The following is a 19,931-nucleotide window of genomic DNA, read 5'->3' on the forward strand; positions in this document are numbered from 1 at the left end:
AAAGGCGGCTTTTTTTGTTCCACAAAAGAAAGTCAGTCATACGGGTTTTTAGAACAACATAAGGTCTGAATAAATGATAACATATTTTTTGTGTGACATTTTCAAGAGAGTGATGCTGTTTTTTCAAACCTGAAGACTTGGTTGGTTCTACGATGTCGTGGTCAGATGTTGGAGTCGACAAATGTAGATGTAGAAAGGCTTTTTTCCTCTTAAAAACGTGAGTTCCTGTCAGTTCAGGCAGGCCAAAGATACTGTCACATGATGTCCATTGATCCACTCTGTGAAATGTTTAAAATAACACTGTATGTTTGTTAACTTTTTAAAGGCATGTAATACTGCATGTAGAATACATGTAGAATTGACTTGGTACCGGTCATTCCCAGGATCGGGAGTATTCCAAAACTCTGAATCTAGTTTCTTGTTCTGCAGTGAGTTCTTAAAGGGGAAAAACAAGGAGATACAAAGAGAATATGCTGCAAATGAATTCACACTTGATGACTCTTATATCTTTTAATCATGGGGATTGACTTTCTCTCACAGTGAAAGGAGACGGTCCATCATATATGGAAGAGCCAGGGCCTGTTGGCAATGACAGAAAAGATGAGCAGGAGAGATCTGGGTGACTGAGGAAAACATCCATCTCCACGGTATGACACACAGGAGAGGGAGGGAGAGATACATCCAATGTCACCTACAACACAATCCATCACCAATTTCACAGTGAGTGAGAATTATCACAAATGTATAGTTCAAAAGAACTTTCTTTTTCAAATAAATTAATATTTTAATTCTGCAAGGATGCATTGAATTGTTATAATGAACAGTTATAATGCTAAAAAAGATTTCTATTCATATATGGAAAATAATATGTACCATGGTTTCCAGCAGCACAACAGCTTTTAATTGCGATAATGATCATAATTGTTTCTTGAGCACCAAATCAGCATATTTAGAATGATTTCTGAAGGATCATGTGACACTGAAGACTAATGAAAATTCAGCTTTCCATCACAGGAATAAATTACATTTTTAAATATATTCAATAGACAACAGTTTTTAAACTGTTAATAAACTGTAATATTATTTCACAATATTACTATATTTGAACACTTGTGCTTGGACTCAAGTCCTTGGTGAGCATTTGTTTAAAAAAATATTTAAAAAATCTTTTGCATGGTAGTGTAGATTAAAAGTCAGAACAGTATGAATTCACAAGGGATTATGTGGACTGGCATATATACCTTGCTCTGGGTTTTTTGGAACAGAAATCGGAGAATGGTTTGGAGGGGGAAGGTCAAAGCTGCAACTGTCATTCCAACTAGAATGGTCTCTCCATTCATCACCATCTGGGTAGATACTGGAACGCTGCAGTTGCAACAGTAACACATGCGAATAACCCATTTGTTTTGAGAGGAATGAGAGAAAATGTATTCATTTGTCTGAGTTTAGTGATTAATATTATTCTCCTTTGACATTAATCAATAACAAAGCCTGTAGCTTAGAGAAAAACAGAAATTGCTTTGTTTTACAAGATGTAATACCTACACCTACAGTGTAAGCTATACGAGCTCAATCGGTTACCCATGCCCTTTGAAGGTCAAGTCTATTACCTGCTGCCCTTTCTGCCCACTGCTCCATACCACACTGCCCCAGCTGCCAGATAGAGATGTAATAAGAGGGCGCAGCAGGTGACCCTCTGGGCTCGGCTAAAGCGGCTGTGGGCCGGCCGTTCCCATAATGAAATCCACAGATGGTGCTCTCGAAGGCCAAAAAGTAACTGGGAATGTAGGATCCTCTTAAACTTCTGCAGCTCCTGAGGACCTAAAAAGATCAAAGGTTATGAAATGCAAATATATGAAACATGCTGTGCTGCACGTGTATACTTACAAGATGCTAAAACAACTTTCTCCACCCTTCCAGAGTTCTTCTCATTCTCCACAGATAGCCAGTCTTCTACCAGGAAGAAGAACATGTTGTCTGTCTGTATGTCCCAGACTATCACATGTTGTAAGTACCAGGATGGATCTAGACCTGGAAAACACAGCAGTTGTTTGTGAGTATTTTAAGAAAGAAAGAAAGAATCTGTTCACAACCACTGACCTGTGTTGTCATGCCAGATGCGTATTTTCCAGATCTCTCCGAGATTGGCATCCGTTTCAATTTGGAAGTCATCCAGGCTGTTCCTCTGGAAACCTCCTTCACTTTGAAGGTGACGTGAGCCACTTTTATTCAGACCATACAGGTTAATGCCAACATGTGCAGTGGTACCTGATGAATTCAGATATTTTATAACTTGGTAAGATCTTGTTTGATGACTTTTATGAGGTCAATAAGACAAGTAAATTAAAAGTTCTACTGACCAGACCCTCTTTTCCAGCCTGTTTTGACAAGAACCCGGTACTGGTAGCGACCTTTCTGACCACACAGAGGAACCCAGCACAGACGCAGGCTTTCCAGGTGATCCAGTTTGTGAGCGATAAGACCAACCAGCAGATGAATTAACAGCAAGACTCCACAAACTATTCCCGCCACAACGTTTTTCACCGGCTCCTCTGACTGGTGACACCAATAATGTCCATCACTGATGTGTTATATTACAGTTTTTACATAAATTAATAACTGTTTAAAAGTTTGGGGTCGGTAAGACTATTTAATGGTTTTGAAAGGCTGTATTTATTTGATAAAAAATACAGTAAAAACTAAATTGTCCAACATTGTTATAATTTGAAATAACTTTTTTTTCTATTTTAATATACTGTAAAATTAACTTTAGTTAGTGTTTTGCTTGAGGCTATTTTTCTGCACACACTGACAATTACAATAATTTCTATAGAGTCTGTAAGCTTTTCTTATGTTTTTGAAAGCAGTCTGCATTAATTTGAATCTGTGGAAACCGTGATACATTAAAGGTAGGGTAGGTAGGATTTATATAAAAACTTTTTACCAAATTTGATTAAACTTTCTATATATATCAATGCATAATTAAAATGTAAGTACTCTGATAAAAAGAGTATAAAAATCGAGTGACTCTAGACTGTTTAATCTTCATTAAACACAGCTCATTATTTCCATTCGGGACGAATCACAGGATTGGCTTGCGCGACTGTCACTCTCCGTCGCCATGACTACCGCCGCTATTACTGGCTCTGCCCACGTGCGCGCACTCGCGCACCCGTTTTTAGGTGGGAGTGAATGGAATTAATGAGCTGTGTTTATTGAAGATTAAATACACTAGAGCCACTCGGTTTTTATACTCTCTATTTCAGAGTACTTGCATTTTAATTATGCATTGGTATATAAAGACAGTTTAAACAAATTTGAATAAAAGTTTTTTTTAGACAATTCTGACCTACCCTACCTTTAATGTTTTCCAGAATCTTTGATAAAATAGAAAGTTAAAAAAGAACAGAATTTATTTGAAATATAAAACTTTTTGCAACAATCGGTTTCACTCTATTTTGGTAGTACCTTTAACACATTCTGTTGACTATAAGTAACATTGCACCTACATGTCTACTAACTCTCATTAGAGTATTAGTAGAGTATAAGTAGACTGGTGGGGTTAGGGTTAGAATAAGTTGACATGTAGTTGCAAAGTTACTTATAGTCAGTAGAATGTCTGTTGGAAGATCATCACAATAAAGTGTTATTCAGATCAGATATTAAGCATACAGTCTATTAATACTCTAATGAGTTAGTTGACATGTAGTTGCAAAAGTACTTATAGTCAACAGAATGTTCAAAAGGGACCATCTTTTTTTTTATCTTACTGACCCCACGCTTAATGGTGAAATGACGTTATATCTTTAAATTGAAATGGCATACAGGTGGCAGCAGTAGAAGTGCCTCGGGATGGATGAAGAGGCTGGCTCCAAACATCGTGAGGTGATGTGTGAGGCAGTGGGCAGTGTGGGGGCTGCTGCCGTTCAGAGGACTCAAGCCATCACTGCTCCAGCGCTTCTCATCAACACTGAAGAACCGGCACAGCATGCTGAACACACACACTGAGACGGACACGTCCACACCGCTGGTGCTACTGTTCAGCCTCACAAACAGGTCTTTGGCAGAGCCATTCAAGCTGTAAAAAAAAACACACATTTACTTTCGTTCACTAACACAATAATCCTTTTCCCTATTTTCAATGAAAAAAAAACCAGGAAGAACTTACAGTGGTGTAAGGAAGATGGTGTGCTCCAGTGATGGGGTTTCAGTTGAGAGAGAGAGGGTGAGCTCTTGGGAATGAGTTTGTTCAGACAGTGGATGACCTGGTTGGTCGTATACATATATCCATACTAGTCCAGAGACTTTCTCACCAGCTCCTGCTCGACAATACAAAGCACAGGCTTTCTGTATTCTATACTCCTAAAACATTTTTATATTGCTAACATATTATTTACCTCTTTTGCGTTTTACTTGAGGTTATTTTTCTTCCTCATTTGCTAACACTGAGACCCACGGGCCATTACATTAATTTCATAACATAAATTAAATTAAAGACAATACAATATAATATACACTACCGTTCAACAACTTTTGTTTTTGAAAGAAGTCTCTTATACTTATACAGTTTTGATCAATTCAATGCATCCTTGCTGAATAAAAGTATTATTTCCTTTTTTTTTTAAGTCTCAGGCTTTTAATGACTTTAATGCATCCTTATATTATATTATATTATATTATTGTGGCCAAGTAGTATAAATAAAAGCCATTTTCAAGGTACAGAAGAGCTCCATGTTGTTGTGTGTGCATCGATCTGATTTATTGGTTATACTATCGTCTTTGTTGGTAAATATTACTCCAATATCTTTAATATGCACAAATAGGTTGTGAAGCAGAGTTTAAGATTACATTTTGGATTGCATGTGTGACGAGTGAACCTCGTGGTGATTTGTAAAGGATTGGGTATGTAAGTTTCATGGTTTATGGTGCAATATGCTTCAATGTGCCATGTTTATTAGATAAATCTCTGTTAATTTTTTTTTTTTTAGTTATGTTCTGTGATTATACAGTATAACTGTATAGTTTAATGTATATTTCTGGTTGGTTAATTATGAAACATATAAAAGTGGTTTTGTTAATGTGCTTTATTTCTCTTGTACCTCAGCCACTGCCGTATTCCAGTCTGTGTTGACGTATTCCAATTAGTTGTACCCTATTTTGGTTCGGTATTGAGTAATCGATTTAAATCTGATCTATTGCAGTGCATTCCACTGTATTTCAGTGTGAATTGAGTTAAGCATTTTGTGGATTTGGCATTGATCCACTGGTTAAACCTGAGTTTTTGTGACATTTGATTGTCATCTTCAAATTTACTTGAGCCTAAACTGTTTCCACAATTAGTTTTTTTCTGTTTAACTATTGAAATAATTTTTTTGGGGGGTGAAATCTCTTCAAACAAGTCAAACTTTTTTCTTAATTAGACTTTAATCTGTCTAATTGTGCTCCCATCGACTGCTGTCACTTATTTAAAACAGCAGTCAGAATAAACCCCCAATTTCAAAAAGCATAGTTTCCTTCCGGTGTTCTTCCATTCCACCCGGTTACATTATATTATATTGAAGTCTCATATAATGCATTGGCTGGCATACACTACCTGGGATGAAACTGAAGTTTAGGGCAACATAGAGTCCAGTCTGAGGATCTGTGTCCATTGCTTTGACTTTGAAATGTACACTTCCCTTGGACGGCAGGGTAACATTTTTCCATAGTAGCTTCTCATCTTCTGTCTCTTGCACTTTTTTGTGTAAAGTAAATTGTATCGCAGTGTCTAGTGTCAGGTTGGCGATCGAAATGGGCTTCCCCTGTGGTGTAGCGAACTCCATGGCTGCAAGCGTGGTCGTAATAGGAGGTTCTGCAGCTGGAAGGAAAGGGTTTTCTTCACCCTCCATTTGCAGAAGGATTTGCAGGACCTCTTGCTTTTCCTCCTTCAGTTGTGAGCTCAGTGCTGTTGGGATGTGAAACTGGCAGTGGCTTAGAGGATCTGTGCACAGAAGGTCTTTAGTAGGATCACCCCGTACGCCCACCACACTGATCTTTGGAACGGCGAGGGAAAGAGCTTCTTCCCCACTCATCCGCGACAACATTAATGAGCGCATGAGCTCTAAAATCTGCTCCAGTGCTGATACGGCTGTCTCTGATGTATCCACATGCTCAAGGCCTGAATTGCTCCTCTTCCTCTGATCAGCAGTCAGTGTGCTGCCTGCAGGGAAAACGGAAGAATGGTTAAGCCACGGTTCATTTACAACTTCAGAGTGAACCTCTATTATCACGCTGAATTTGAATTCTGCTTTACTTAAAACAGCCAGAATGTTCCTGCCGGTGTCTGTGGGGTTGATGTCACCCTGTCCTGTTTGTTCTCTTATCACTTTGATCATCTTTTCCGTGACCTTCAGAACCTTTGCATGACAGCCGTTGCACTGCCATTCAGAGGGAAACACCTGCAGACAGGAAAGTACATTTTCTAGTACATCATTTGCATTTGTAACATCACATGTGACAATGCTTTGTTCTTAGGCTGCATGAATACTTTCTGTATTCCCAGCACTCCTCATTACACACAGCAGGCAATTCAGTGATGAGCCTTCGCCACATGTGTCACGGTGCTGGACCTAGACAAAGTTGCTGACATGCTTTGTGTCAAGCTATGATTAATGCTATACTTTCCATAAGCTTTAATGGTTGAAAGTCTTACTGTAGACTGGGCCAAAGCTGAGCTGATCAGAGCCGCATGTTGTAATGAGGACACCGGCAGAGACGCCAGAGCCTGAATCACATTTCCACGGATCTGAATCGTGTCCTTCAACTCTTGAGCACTTACGGATGCTAGCTGTGGAAGTGAATGATTTTGATTTAAAAAACACATGTCTAATAGCCTAACACACCATCACATAAACTGAAGGTGCACTCAGTCATTTTTATGGCAGTTGTGTTGGACTGACATCTAGTGGTGTGGATGCAACAACACACAAAGCTAATATTATCATTAACTGAGACATTGTAGAGACACGCTACATTTCAAACAAACAGATGTATCTGTTTGTCTTTCTGTAAAGTCAGTAAAACCTTAACTTTTATAAAACAGTTATAGTTATATTAGTTTATCTGAATTTTATTTGAATTTTACATTAATTCTAAGTTCAATTTATGCATCAGCTTTGCTACCAAAAATAACAGCATACTTTAATAACTAATTTGTAATTTAAAAAGTGATAGTTATGTGATGAATGGCACACAACAAATGTGCCATCTGCAGTCAGTCATAAAAAAATTTCCCACAAGAGCAAAAGTGTCCAATAATAGGTGGATAAACAAGATAAACTGACTACGGTACTCGTAACATGTTGGTGACCCACTCTGTGTAAACTATTATGCTACTGATCTTCATTTCATGTAGGCTAAGTGTGCATGATTTATTCATTTTATCCATCTGGTTTTCAACTATGAAAATACTGAGTGCCCCTTTTAATAAACATGCAGACAGCTGATTTGGCAGGGCCATCTCAGTTACCTGGTTGAGTTGGCTGGTCATGGCAATAGAATATTGGATAATGTCCTGTGGGTTTCCTTGTTGAAGCAAGGCCCAAAACTCTGATTGACTCTTATTCCTCAACCACTCCGTTGTGCAGTGGTCACAAAGCAGCACCGTCAGGTTCCTGCAGAAGATATCCAGTATTATTTTGGTGCTGTGATGTGTTGTCATATTTTATCTGAATATATAATTGCCAATGTCTGACTAACTTCCTCGCTGCAATGACTGAAGCCCCCATACTGTCCTCTACCAGCACCAGCATGTGAACAACAGATATGTTTTCCACTGTATTCGGACTACCCAGTGGCACCAGGGAGCCGGACGTGCTCTGAGTGCCTCTGTAAAGGGTAATCAAGGGACATAATGGTCCAAAATCTTCACACTGTGCCACCTGCAGTGAAAATATCAGCTGAGCTGAGTCACCGTCATCATCCATCCACCCTGCCAGTGAGAATAAAATAGCAAAGAATGCGTCAATCTGTAGAGCCATTACTTGGGTGAGAAATAAGAGCAAAAGAGAAATGACACTACCTGAGCAACTGTAAGAGACCATAGTTTCCAGAAAATGAAGCGAGTCGTCTGGTGACAGAGTGCAAATACCCCCGTAGGGAGGATGGTTGGGGACTAAGGTGATGCTTGCCGACCCCCAAAGCCCAGAGGCTGGCTCAGACACGTTGACAGAAAAGGTGTATTCTTGGCCCTCCATTAGCACCCCTGGTTTAATGACTATTTCTCTCCAGAGACTTCCTTTCGAGGTAGTGACCTCATTCAGTGTTAAAGCTTCACCTCTCTGATTCTCTGCAGTCCACCTGTACTGTAGTTAAAGTGTTTTAAAATATTACTAAGGTGTGTTTAAGAGTCATATGAAGTTATTCTATGGTACGTTGAGAATTAGATACCTGTACAGTGTCTTGACATGAAGAACAATGGCCAGTCAAGGCAACATGGCGCCTGTGACTCATGTGGAATGACAAGAGTGAATTACAGGAGACACACTTTACAGTCACTGGCAGCAACGCGGCATTGTACACTTTAACCTTAAAAGAATAAAAATAAAAATGTTACATTCGACAAACATAGTTTTCTATTCTGTGTTGACATATTTTTAATGAATGGGTGACATATTGTTTATTAAATGGGCAAAAAGCTCCTTGAATAGCTTAAAGAGATAGTTCACTCAAAAATGAAAATTCTATTACATTTACTCACCCTCATGTCATTCCACCATTAAGACTTTCATTAATCTTCAAAGTGCAAATAAAGAGTTTTTCTCATCATTTTTGTCCATTCACTAAAAGTTCACACAACTAAAACGTTGATGCATCAAAAAAGTTCAAAAGACATTGTAAAATTAATCCATATTAATCGAGCGGGCTTTCTTTAAAGATCTGGTGCTTACCATATTTGATGTGCTCTATGTGAGTGTGTTGATACATTTTTATAGGCTACATGAAAAAAGCCCAAATTAAATCGTTCTGTCATATAAAGCAATCTTGTCTCTTCAGAAGACAAGGATTAAACCGCTCTTTTTTGTACTTTTTAGGCCAATTCACACCGCAACGACCGACGCCAACATACTTCATCGGGTTTTGTTGGATTAGTGATTAGAGTGATGGCTGAGTGATCAGCAATTTTCTTAGCTTTTTTTGTCCAAAATGTTGCTTTTTTATGAAACTTACCCGCATTCAAGTGTTGATAAAAAAATTATTCCTAGAATAAAATGCTTTTTTTTTGTCTAAAAGCAGAAGCTCTGTGGAATTTTTGTGAAATTTATCAAAAGCGGTGGCGGTGGCTGGTTTAGCACGACATGTGGGTGAGTAAATGATGACAGCATATTAATGACAAATATATTTCTAGTGAAATGCTAAAAGCAATGTGAAGTAAAATAAGTTAACATTCACCGACTGTGATATAGAGACAGGTTGTCTTCCTCTTTTGTAAAGGTTGAGAGTAAAGTGGTACACTCTGTCTGGCAGAAGTGCACTTCTGGGAAGAAGCAGCATACTACCATTTCCTGGAATATGATAATGAAGGGTGGAATCGGCTGAAGACAGTGCTGTTGTGTTCTGGAAGCAGAGAGTACATTATCAACTGAGTGTTCAGCAGTACATGAAGAATTTACTGTATTTGTAATTTACTGTACCTCTATATTGTAACTCCACTGGAAGTGAAACAACTCAATATTATTCTCATCTGAATCTGGATCAAAAGACTCAATTGCATCCAGTATCAGATCATACTGAGTTGACCAGAGCCTGTGAGAACCACCTTCAATCACGGGCACCAGCTGACTGTGGACCACCGTAAGCTTTATGGACCTGTTCTGCTTTAGAGGAGTTCCCTGAAGTCTAGCGGTAAATGCCAGACAGTAGTTTCCCACTTTTAGAGTGTGCTTTGGCAGAGAAAGAAGTGGTGTTGTAACATCCACTGAATCATTTAAGGGCACCTTGTCTATTCCTGAGCAATCTTTTCCCCTGAAGATCTCCCAGAAATATGATGCTTTGTATGTGAAGCAACCGTTAAAGTCCACTCGTGCTTCAAAGAAACTCTGTCTGGATTTTAATATTTTATATTGTTCTTTTACAATGTAGATTAGTGGCTGGGTACACTCCAGCTCTTGTACTTTAATTGACTTTTGAGTGGAGATGTCACTTATGTTGTTGAAAGCTGTTAATTTCACCACAAACTCACCAGTAGCATTAAATTTGTGGACTTGTCTATTGGATTCTGTAACCAGGACTCCATCACTGGCATCAACGAAATCCCATATGAATTTAAGGTTGCTGCCTCCATCTGTCATGGCAACAAAAGTGATCGGATAATCAATAAAAGCTCCATTATGGGAGGTAAAAATCTTCACTTCCTTCACATACTTCTGTATTGTTGCTGTACTGGTCAGGGACTGTGAGCAGAAGCCATTATCAGCTTTCACTGTAACAGACAGGGATCCATTAGTAAAAGGTGTGAAGTGAACATTTTGCCCGAATTCCCGAGAGGACTGGACTCCATTTAATAGGAAAGTCCAGTGGTAATTGGCTCGTGAGTCACTGGATGCTTGAAAACTGATGTTTTTGGATGCCTCCAGGACAGCAGAGCAACATCCGATCAAATGCAGACCTTTAATTCTTTCCACGACTCTCACTATCACTGTTGCAGTTTGGTAACTGACATTATTTTTTGCTTTTGTTCTCACCAGATGGTTTCCGACTGAAAGAGAAGAGGTTGTAAAATTCTGCCGAATATCCACGGAATAACTTGCATTAACAAACTCCAAAGAAAATGAAACTTCAGTTCCTTGGGAGATAGAGGGTGAGAAAATAACCACATCGTCCTCACAAACAACATCACTGCTTGCCGTAAGTAAAAGTCCCTGGATTGCGTCCTGAACCACAAGAGGGTATGAAACATTTTGCCAGCTAATGTCGTTTGAAGCGTTTAGTGAGATCCAGTGATCTGCAACTTCCCCGAAAGAATAGCTAACGGTTTGATTGTTAGCAAGAACAGTAACAGTGTTGTTTTGAAACGTTAAAGCCCATTCCCAGTGCAGGACATTTCCTGTTCCTGCAGATCCATGGAATAACAGATGGCTATTTGAAGTTACAAAAAATGGTCTGAATTGTCCATTTATCCGAATATCCACTTTAGAGATGTCTTCCTGAATTATTAGTTGCTTGGTTGCATTATCAGACCCGAACACATTCGAGACTGATACTCTGATCTTGACCAAACCGATAACTTTAAAAACATGCAAAACAAAAGGCACATCTGATGTAACAGGACTGCGCTCAGAGTCCAAGAACCATGAGTAGTGAAGGTCCGTTCCAGATGCTACACTCACAGATATCTTCACTGGCTTTCCTTTAGCTACAGCATTCATTGGCAATGAAAAACTCAACCCAGACACTCGCTCTACAGCTCTCAGTGAAAGTTTGCTATCTATTGATCCAAGAGCATTGGATACCACCAGGGTGATGTGTATATCACCAGGGCTGTTTGCAACAAGTGGAAACTGTTTGCTATTACTTGCAGTTCTTTTAATCCAACTTTGGTTTGCAGTCCACTCATATGTCAAGTTAGAACCATGTGTCACTGACGCCGTCAATAGTACGGTCTGATTTGTCAGGACATATCTTGTAGACCTCAGTTCCTGAAATTGAATTTGAACTCCATGTATTCTCTCTACAACCTCAACGTGTGTTATGGTTTCTAATCGACTGACAAGATTTTGTGCAGCGACTTTAATCCGAAACATCCCTGCTTTAGGAAACACATGCATAAACGTGGATGTTCCAGGCTTTGGAGGTAATGAAGGATCTACAGTCCAGTAAAACACAACATTTTCATTAACATCAGTCTGAGCTATTATCAGTGTCTCTTTTCCAGCCTCCACAATTGGCTGATTGGTTTTAACCATTAAGGATGACAGAGGTGCCTGCACCTCAATCTCTATGGACACCAAACATGAACTTATCGCATTAGATGCGGTGGCCGTCACACGAAACCGCCCAGGAAAACCGAAAATGTGTGACTGATTTTGGCCCTCCTTTTTGTAGCCATCTCCAAAATTCCACTGAAAAGAAGCTGTTTTACCAGGAAGCTCAGCCCAAAAGTAATAGGACTGATTCACAGTCATTGCATCATGGTTGCCTTCATATTTTATGAATAGATTAGATACAGGCCTTTGAACTAAAATGGTCGCTTTTGCTGTTCCGTTGCTGACTTTGTTTTGTATCTGCACTGAAATTTCATACAAACCCTCCTCTTGAAAAACAAAGCAATGGTGCGATTGGCCTTTGACTGGAACCATATCACTAGAAAGGTTATTATACCACCAAAACAGATAACCTGTTACTGTGGGAAGCACAGAAACATCAAAGCATATTTCCTCACTCACCGCTACAGCACTCTTGGCTGAATGCAGAGTAACATCTGTTAGTTGTGCCTCAACACATATGCTGGTTTCATAGTGGACCGAATCCACAAGGCTATGAGCATTTACACCAACTGTGTATGTCCCTGAAGTCAGAAAAGTGTGAGTGATAGTTGTAGCTCCTTTAACAACACACAATGGTGTGTCATCTCCAAAATCCCAGTGAAAAGTCAAAAAAGGAACGAAGCCTTTGACTAAGGCCTCAAAACCAGTCTCTGCTTTACTCAAAATGCAGCCTGTTGGGATAATTTGACTAATTAGCAAACGATAGACTTCCACATTGACTAACCGATGTTCTTTACTTGCAGGATTATAAGCAGTAACCTCAACGGTGTAATTTCCAGGAGACTTGTAAATGTGAGAGGCTGAGCTTCCAGTGAGATCTTTTAGTATCGAACCATCTCCAAATTCAAAGGTCCATTTTAGATGAGTGCCTGCAGACACTCTGCCACTGATTTCAAAGGTGCAGTTCAGTTCAACGGAGCCATTGTAATTTAACTGGAGATCCGAGACAGCCTCAACTACCTCCACTGCTGTATAGTTAGTCAAGACTGTCAAGGAGTTGTTGGCACTGATGGTGACGTTGTATGTGCCGGGCCTTTTAAAAACATGCCTGACTTTATTGGAATATTGCTTCACTTTATCAGAGTCATCGGCAAAATTCCATAAGTAAAGTATTCCGTATGAAGAGGGCCATAGTGAGACCTCAAAGAGGGTGGTGTGGTTGACTTGACAGACAGTAGGAGATGATGACACCAGCAGTCTTGATATTGGAGTCCTTATTTTAACGGTCACAGCCTTTTCAATTCGGTCATATTTGTTGTAAGCCTTTATTTTCATTGTGTAGTCACCTAAAACGAAAAATTGTATATCCTGAAATCTAGAATGTACAATTTACCCCCAAGGCATAACCACTTAAAAAGTGCACTCAGTATTGGGTTATAACAATATCAAGTAAAAACTGATGCCACTGTAGCAATGCTCAATTAAATTATTTACAGTACCTGGAAAAGAAAATGTATGATTGATAGAGTCTTGCACATAGACATGTTTGGCACTTTGGTGAAGATAGCTGTCATCCATCTCTAAAGGAGCAGAAACTGTGTGACTGACAGATGCTGTATTATCACCAAAATCCCATCTGGAGAGATAAATCATTTCATAATAGCATTATACATTCAGAAGAGGTCAAACTTAATTTCATAATTCTAACTCAATTATAATTCAGAGGCATTAACCTGATTGTAACGCCTATAGAGATGTCAGCTTTAACTTGAATTGTGTAGACAGTTGAGGTGTTTACAGCAATGGCCTCTGGCAGGGAAATTACTGCTAGGTCAGCTAATGGGGTCATTACATCGGCTGTGAGCTTCACCTCAATTAACTGAGAGCTCACAGGGTTATTTGCCATTACCTAGAGCAGAGAAAGCAGTAAAGATTTGAAGAAATTAGAAAAATGAATTCATTCATAACAAAACCTAAAGCAATGACTATCAATCGGTAGGTCGTGACTTCAAAATGGGTCACAGTTCCAGTCATTGACAGCAGGAAACCAACAATGCTGGATACAAATAATAAAATGCAACCAACCACATATTCATGCATAAATTGGATAACAAAAAAATAGATGTATATACTTTTAAAGGAGAGGAGAATGTTTTACACAACTTGTGTTGTTGACATCAAAGGCTGTGCATCCTATTATAACTATTTCCACTTGAAACAAAGATAAATTGTACAACTACAATACCTAAAATGTAGTGCAGTAAGCATGACCCCCTTGTAATTCAAGAGCAAAAAAAGCCAAGCCAATGTCAATGTTAATAATTTGACAAATAATTTTGCTTTTGTTACAATTTTTTTCAGTTCTGCATGCAGTTAATTGTAATATTAACACATTTTGTAAAACATTTTGTTTTGAAGAATCCTTTGTTTCTTTTTTGAAAACTAGCAAAACCAGTCAAGAACCACTTACTTAAAGGATCTAAAACCTAAATGATTGTTGCTGTAGTTAGTTTCACAAAAGGGTTTAAACTTGTATTTAGAAATATTTCTGTAATATTGTTTACCTTTAGTGTGTATTCTGCCGGGTTTTTTAAGAACACACTGTAAGACTCTCCTATGTGTGTAAACTGAAGCAGGTTATCAATAACCCAAGTATACTTCACTGATGTGCCAGTGACTACTGAAGCTGTAAACAACTGTAGGGGGGAAAAAGAAAAGGAAAAGATAAGCCTCCTAAATCATTTAAAGTCTAGTTATGACATTCTAAAAACCTTTTCTTCAAACACCATGTAAATACCATTAGCACATCAAATTCTAAAAAGGTTACTGGCCTTTTCACAATGACATGCATACGAAATGGCTACCTGTGGTATGTCCACTAGAACTCTGCTGAAGCCCTGAGGCTGGATGCTCAGCCCAGTGACAGGAATATGAGACACAACTCTCACGCTCAGAGTCTGGGAGTTCAAGCTGTTTGAAACCATGATGTTTAGTGCATGTTCCCCTTGACTAGAAAGCTCCACATACACATGAGAGAACCACGTGTCAGGAGTAGCCCTAACACATCCTCCTTCAATCTCAGGCATCTCAGCCGGGCAAGAGGATTCAAAAGGAACTTTATTCTTAGACACAGGGTCCGACCAGGAACTGGTTGCATTTCCACCTGAAATTATCTGGATGACAATGAGAGTTGGGATATGGACTGCAACATACATTTGGTTGTCCTTGTCAAGCTTTGGATGCAAAACTTGCAACCCTGTGACAGGACTCTCTGCTTTGATTGGATTGTTGCTCTGTGAGGTGTTGGGTATTGGTGAAACTCCATAGTGCGGCATTGTGTCCTCATAAATCACCCGTAGGTCACAGACCAGTCCATCTAGCCATTGGCCCTGTCCCGATTGGGCAGATAGAGTCCCCTCTAACCAGCCCCCCCACTCAGGCCCATGCATGGAGAGGTAACTCTGGCGCCAGGCCGAGCTGGTACCGGCAACACAATGTAGAAATTCACCTGCTTTTCTAGTGTGTTGCAATGCCAGAATGTCATCAGGATAGACAGTGATATGTTTGTCTTGTACTATAACCTGCACAAATACAACAAAATAGGTATATTTGATTAATTACAATGAATTGTTTTGCACAATATTTGCATGATTGGTTAACTGAGGCATTTAGCAGACAGATATTTCCTAAAATATTGAAACTTGAGCCGAACCCCTTAAAAGTAAAATATTTACCCCTGAGATTAAAATTATTTCAATAATTTAAAGTCACACGGTTCTCTGATGTAGATTAACACTTGTGATTTAGAAACTCACAGCATATGCAGAAGTGAAGTCCGCTGCATTACGATGCTGAAATCACCGGATCATGAGATACTCGTGTGTAAATAACACAGTGTTGCTCTTCACTCTGTAATACGCAACAGACTATATACTTATTTAGTGAGACTAGAAACAAATTTAATTGAATAGAAGCCTTTGATTTGATAATTGTACTAAATATATTGCAATTTCAGTTGTATTTCAATTAATTGTGCACCCCCTTTTATTTGTTTTATATTTTACATTTGATTTAATGTTTTATTAGCTTTTTATCAACTTATGAGCCACCGTTTGGGAAACCCTTCATGGCGTATCTGGTAACAAGAATTTCATATCTAGCATGTTCGATTGTGAATATGACCTCAAAGGACTTTAGCTTAATATTACTATAATATTGTTGCAGTGTTCATCTTGTTGCTAGGCCAGCTGTTCAGTACAGTGTAATGGAAAATGTTTCTTTGCGGAACCATTATTATTATTAAAAATAATTAAAATATATATATATATAATTTTTAAAATGATGAACAAGTCAAGAATTGCCACCTACACTGATGTGTGTGAGGTCAGTGCTTGCTGGCAGTGCCAGTGACATGTCTGCCATCAAGTGGAAGAACGGTGGCGTCGCAGGGTATCGGGGAGGCAGAGTGTATTCCACATGTCCCCCGGTAAAGGAGTGGTAAGGACTGCACGGGCTGGTGACGGGCAGACAGATCTCCAGCAGGTGACACCAGTACTGCCCACTGACACAGCCACCAGTGGTGTTACACATGGGCATCAGTGAACAGCAGCTGAAAGGGTTCAGGAGAGAACTACAGCCTGAGAGAGAAGATGTTTCATAAAATGTACCTCTTGAACTGATAATTTTACAAACTGGTAACAAAGTATGTGTTGCTCATTAGTGGTTAATTTGCTCACCTGGGGGTACTAGGTGATGATTCGGGCTGCAGTACGGCCGTAAGATTTGCACTCTAGCAAAGGTCAGCTGATCACTTGGCTGAATCACCAAATCCAAAGATAGCACTCGACCCTCATGGGTGAACCAAAGACCTGGGAACAACATAATCTGTGCACACAGACCTTTCATTTCAAAATAGGTGTGTATTAACTTCCAAATGTTAAAATGAACTTGTGTGGTTAAAGTGATCATTTGGGTTGTTGTTGTTGTTTTAGAAATTAATTTTACGTGACATTAAAGGGACTATAAATATGAATTTTCATGTATTAAGCGATTTTTATTGCCAATGTGTGAACAGCTTGTAATGAAACTTTTACAAATTAAACAAGGCCTTTCCCGAATTCCTATTGTCATAAAAATGTTGACTACATAATGTATTGGCTTAACTGTAAATCCCTTGATTAACAATTTAACAAGCTGATTGTTTTTTGTTTTTTACCTCAACCATGTGTGGTCCTGGGTTTGGTGGAGAGGGTAGCAGTTGTATCTGGGACACTGTGTATATTCCTGACATTAGTGGCACACCTGTCACGTAGCTCCCCAGCGATGGCAAAGACACTTTAAAGAGAAAATGGATGACAATGCTGTCAGTTACGAGTTCTGACAAAGGTTTTGCAGCATGGCTTAGATTAACTGAATGTGAGCTGTAAATAACTCTGTAAACAAATGTTGCTGATATTGTCATGTGCTTTGTCACCCACATGAAATCCAAATGGACCATTTTTGTTTTTGTATGGAATATTGTAGTGTTATTATAAATGATTTATCCATGCACATCATTATTCATTTTTTTTGTCCTCGTAATCTTTAATCAAAATAACTTCCCCTCCCTGTTGCAATGACATCTCTTCTCATCTCTTTTCTGATGATGATGATGATGATGGTTTACTGGTGCAAGTACGGGACAACCTTTCACTCACATGAGATCACATCAATAGCAAACACAATGATCCAACGATCCAATCAATTCCCAATGGAAAAAATCAAGTCCTAGCCTACATTTCTTCTTGTTTGAGAAAATATTTCACTCTGATATAAGGCCAAATCACACCACACAGACAAACACCAACAAACAAGTTGGAAAAATGTATGAAAAATAACTGTCACATTCACATTGCCCCAACAGACACTGACAAACGTTGATTGAACATGTTTAGTCGGGAGAAAACAAACCCCAACCAACAACAACAGATACCGACAGGGGTAACACTTGCCGTTTGTCTGTGCAGTATAAATTAGCCTACGTCACAAGCAAAAAATATTGCTACTTCTGTTTCACACTGACTTTAAACTAAAACTAGAACAAACTATCCTGTAATACTAAAAGTATTTTATTTCCAAAAATAATCTGTTAACTTCAGCCATATCATGCTGTTTTCAGTAATTATAAATGGGCTAAACCACAGTTTTTTAGTGATGAGAGAAAAACACTTTTTTTGGTCACACTTTAGATTAGGGTCCAATTCTCACTATTAACTAACTATTAACTACAACTTTTGCCTTAATAAACTCCTAATTACTACTTATTAATAGTTAATAAGGTAGGTTTAGGTCTTAGGTAGGATTAAGGATGTAGAATGGTCATGCAGAGTAAGGCATTATGTGCTTTATAAGTACCAATAAACAGCCAATATCCTAATAACATGCATTCTATTAAGCAACTACTTAATAGCAGGAACTGGACCTTAAAAGTGTTGAAAAAAACTATTTTTTTTTTTACCGAAAATGTTACTGTTGCTTTGATTGTGCAAATCTGTTGTTGGAAGGTGTAGATGATTATTGGCTCAGTCTTTATGCCGATTATTTAGATAATGTGATGTGTATCATGGGTTAAAACAGTTTATTAGCTTGCTTACCTGATATCTTTTTCTCACAGATAATGTAATTTCCCTTATCACATTGTTCAGTCATCCATTGTCCAGAGGCCAGAGCCATTGTGGTACATTCCTTCATCTCACTATCTTCAGTATTTAAATCATCAATCCGACCTTGTTCCATTCCATTTCTCAACCAGACCCCGACTGGAGCTTCTCTTGAATTTACACAGAGTAAAAGCAAATACAGGATAAGCCATTAAAAAAAGTTGCAGTGTTTGAGACTATAATCTCTAAATAATAGATCTATACTGTACTGTATAGATTCCCTTTTAAATATTTCTGTTGGAAAAATCAGGCCTGCAAAACAATATAAAATCTTGTGATCTCTTACAGTTGAAATGAATTTTGTATGAAGGTCTGAACATTCACACTGTCCACTGTAGCAAGGTCTCCTCTCTCGTCTCTTTGACAGATGCCTCTTGCTTCTAGCCACGCTGACGTAAATATGGGCATCCAGTAACAGCGCAAACCATCACGGTCAATTTTTGCCCCCTTTGGGCAATAATATTCTAGTGGAAAGCATGAAATATTCCAAAAACAAATTGTGTTCATTTTAGATGCATCCACAACTAGCGAACATAAGTCACGTAATGTAATGCTCTATGATTGCAAACAATTAGCAAGAATAATATCCATTACTAAGCAAGGCAGATAAAACATCTCACCACTGAAGCAGCTTGTAAAAACACAGAGAATCCAAATGAGGGGCAGGTGCACAATATTTGCCATTTTATCTCTTCCCCATGTAGAGCATAATAAATGCGAGTAATAATGAATCATACATGAGAGAGACGGCAAGAAGGTCCATTTCATGCTCTGACTCTGTCCATACACAAAGACCCTGCTTTAACTTTCCTTCTGCCTTTTAGTTACCCCCCCCCCCCCCTGTCTCTCTCTCTCTCTCTCTCTCTCTCTCTCTCTCTCTCTCTCTGGCCTCCTTTTGTATTTCTCTTGTACTTGTCCTTTTACTGCTTGGTGACTTATTAGCATTGTGCATTTCAACACATAGTTTCACCACCACCCCTACCCCACCACCATTTAACATTCGCATGACTTTTGGTTTGTCTCACAGCAACAAAACAGAAAAGAAAGGCTGGACAGTGTTCTCATTAACATGCTGTAAAATCCCGCCTGATGAATAGGCAGTTAAAACCGCTCATCCAGGTTAAATGCGTCACCACCTTACACTAATATATCTATACATATGTGTGTATATATAATATATAATAATATATATATACATAAAATTAAAGGATGAAAATTCATTGAATTTTGAAACTGAATTTTTCAAGGCACCAGTTTGCCATTGGAATAG

General features: G+C 38.7%; 1 protein-coding gene across 1 annotated transcript in view; it reads right to left on the reverse strand.

The window, feature by feature from the left end:
- pkd1b (polycystic kidney disease 1b) overlaps positions 1–19,345 on the reverse strand; it is a gene marked incomplete at its 5' end in the record, with an annotated part of 27,854 nt that extends 8,509 nt beyond the window's left edge. Inside the window, 29 exons of the mRNA XM_079596315.1 lie at positions 130–278; positions 371–435; positions 539–691; positions 1,242–1,365; positions 1,611–1,821; positions 1,888–2,031; positions 2,101–2,268; positions 2,361–2,556; positions 3,826–4,078; positions 4,169–4,319; positions 5,594–6,199; positions 6,293–6,437; positions 6,692–6,826; positions 7,508–7,652; positions 7,738–7,969; positions 8,060–8,342; positions 8,428–8,565; positions 9,430–9,594; positions 9,672–13,309; positions 13,463–13,599; positions 13,697–13,872; positions 14,528–14,659; positions 14,828–15,544; positions 16,332–16,600; positions 16,700–16,847; positions 17,179–17,297; positions 18,596–18,771; positions 18,948–19,125; positions 19,282–19,345. Of these exons, the coding sequence (XP_079452441.1) occupies positions 130–278; positions 371–435; positions 539–691; positions 1,242–1,365; positions 1,611–1,821; positions 1,888–2,031; positions 2,101–2,268; positions 2,361–2,556; positions 3,826–4,078; positions 4,169–4,319; positions 5,594–6,199; positions 6,293–6,437; positions 6,692–6,826; positions 7,508–7,652; positions 7,738–7,969; positions 8,060–8,342; positions 8,428–8,565; positions 9,430–9,594; positions 9,672–13,309; positions 13,463–13,599; positions 13,697–13,872; positions 14,528–14,659; positions 14,828–15,544; positions 16,332–16,600; positions 16,700–16,847; positions 17,179–17,297; positions 18,596–18,771; positions 18,948–19,125; positions 19,282–19,345 (9,217 nt within the window). The remainder of the gene's footprint in view (positions 1–129; positions 279–370; positions 436–538; positions 692–1,241; positions 1,366–1,610; positions 1,822–1,887; positions 2,032–2,100; positions 2,269–2,360; positions 2,557–3,825; positions 4,079–4,168; positions 4,320–5,593; positions 6,200–6,292; positions 6,438–6,691; positions 6,827–7,507; positions 7,653–7,737; positions 7,970–8,059; positions 8,343–8,427; positions 8,566–9,429; positions 9,595–9,671; positions 13,310–13,462; positions 13,600–13,696; positions 13,873–14,527; positions 14,660–14,827; positions 15,545–16,331; positions 16,601–16,699; positions 16,848–17,178; positions 17,298–18,595; positions 18,772–18,947; positions 19,126–19,281) is intronic.
- Between the last annotated feature and the right edge of the window lie 586 nt (positions 19,346–19,931).

The sequence above is a fragment of the Phoxinus phoxinus genome, assembly GCF_949152265.1.
Source record: "Phoxinus phoxinus genome assembly, chromosome: 21".
Lineage (NCBI taxonomy): Eukaryota > Metazoa > Chordata > Actinopteri > Cypriniformes > Leuciscidae > Phoxinus > Phoxinus phoxinus.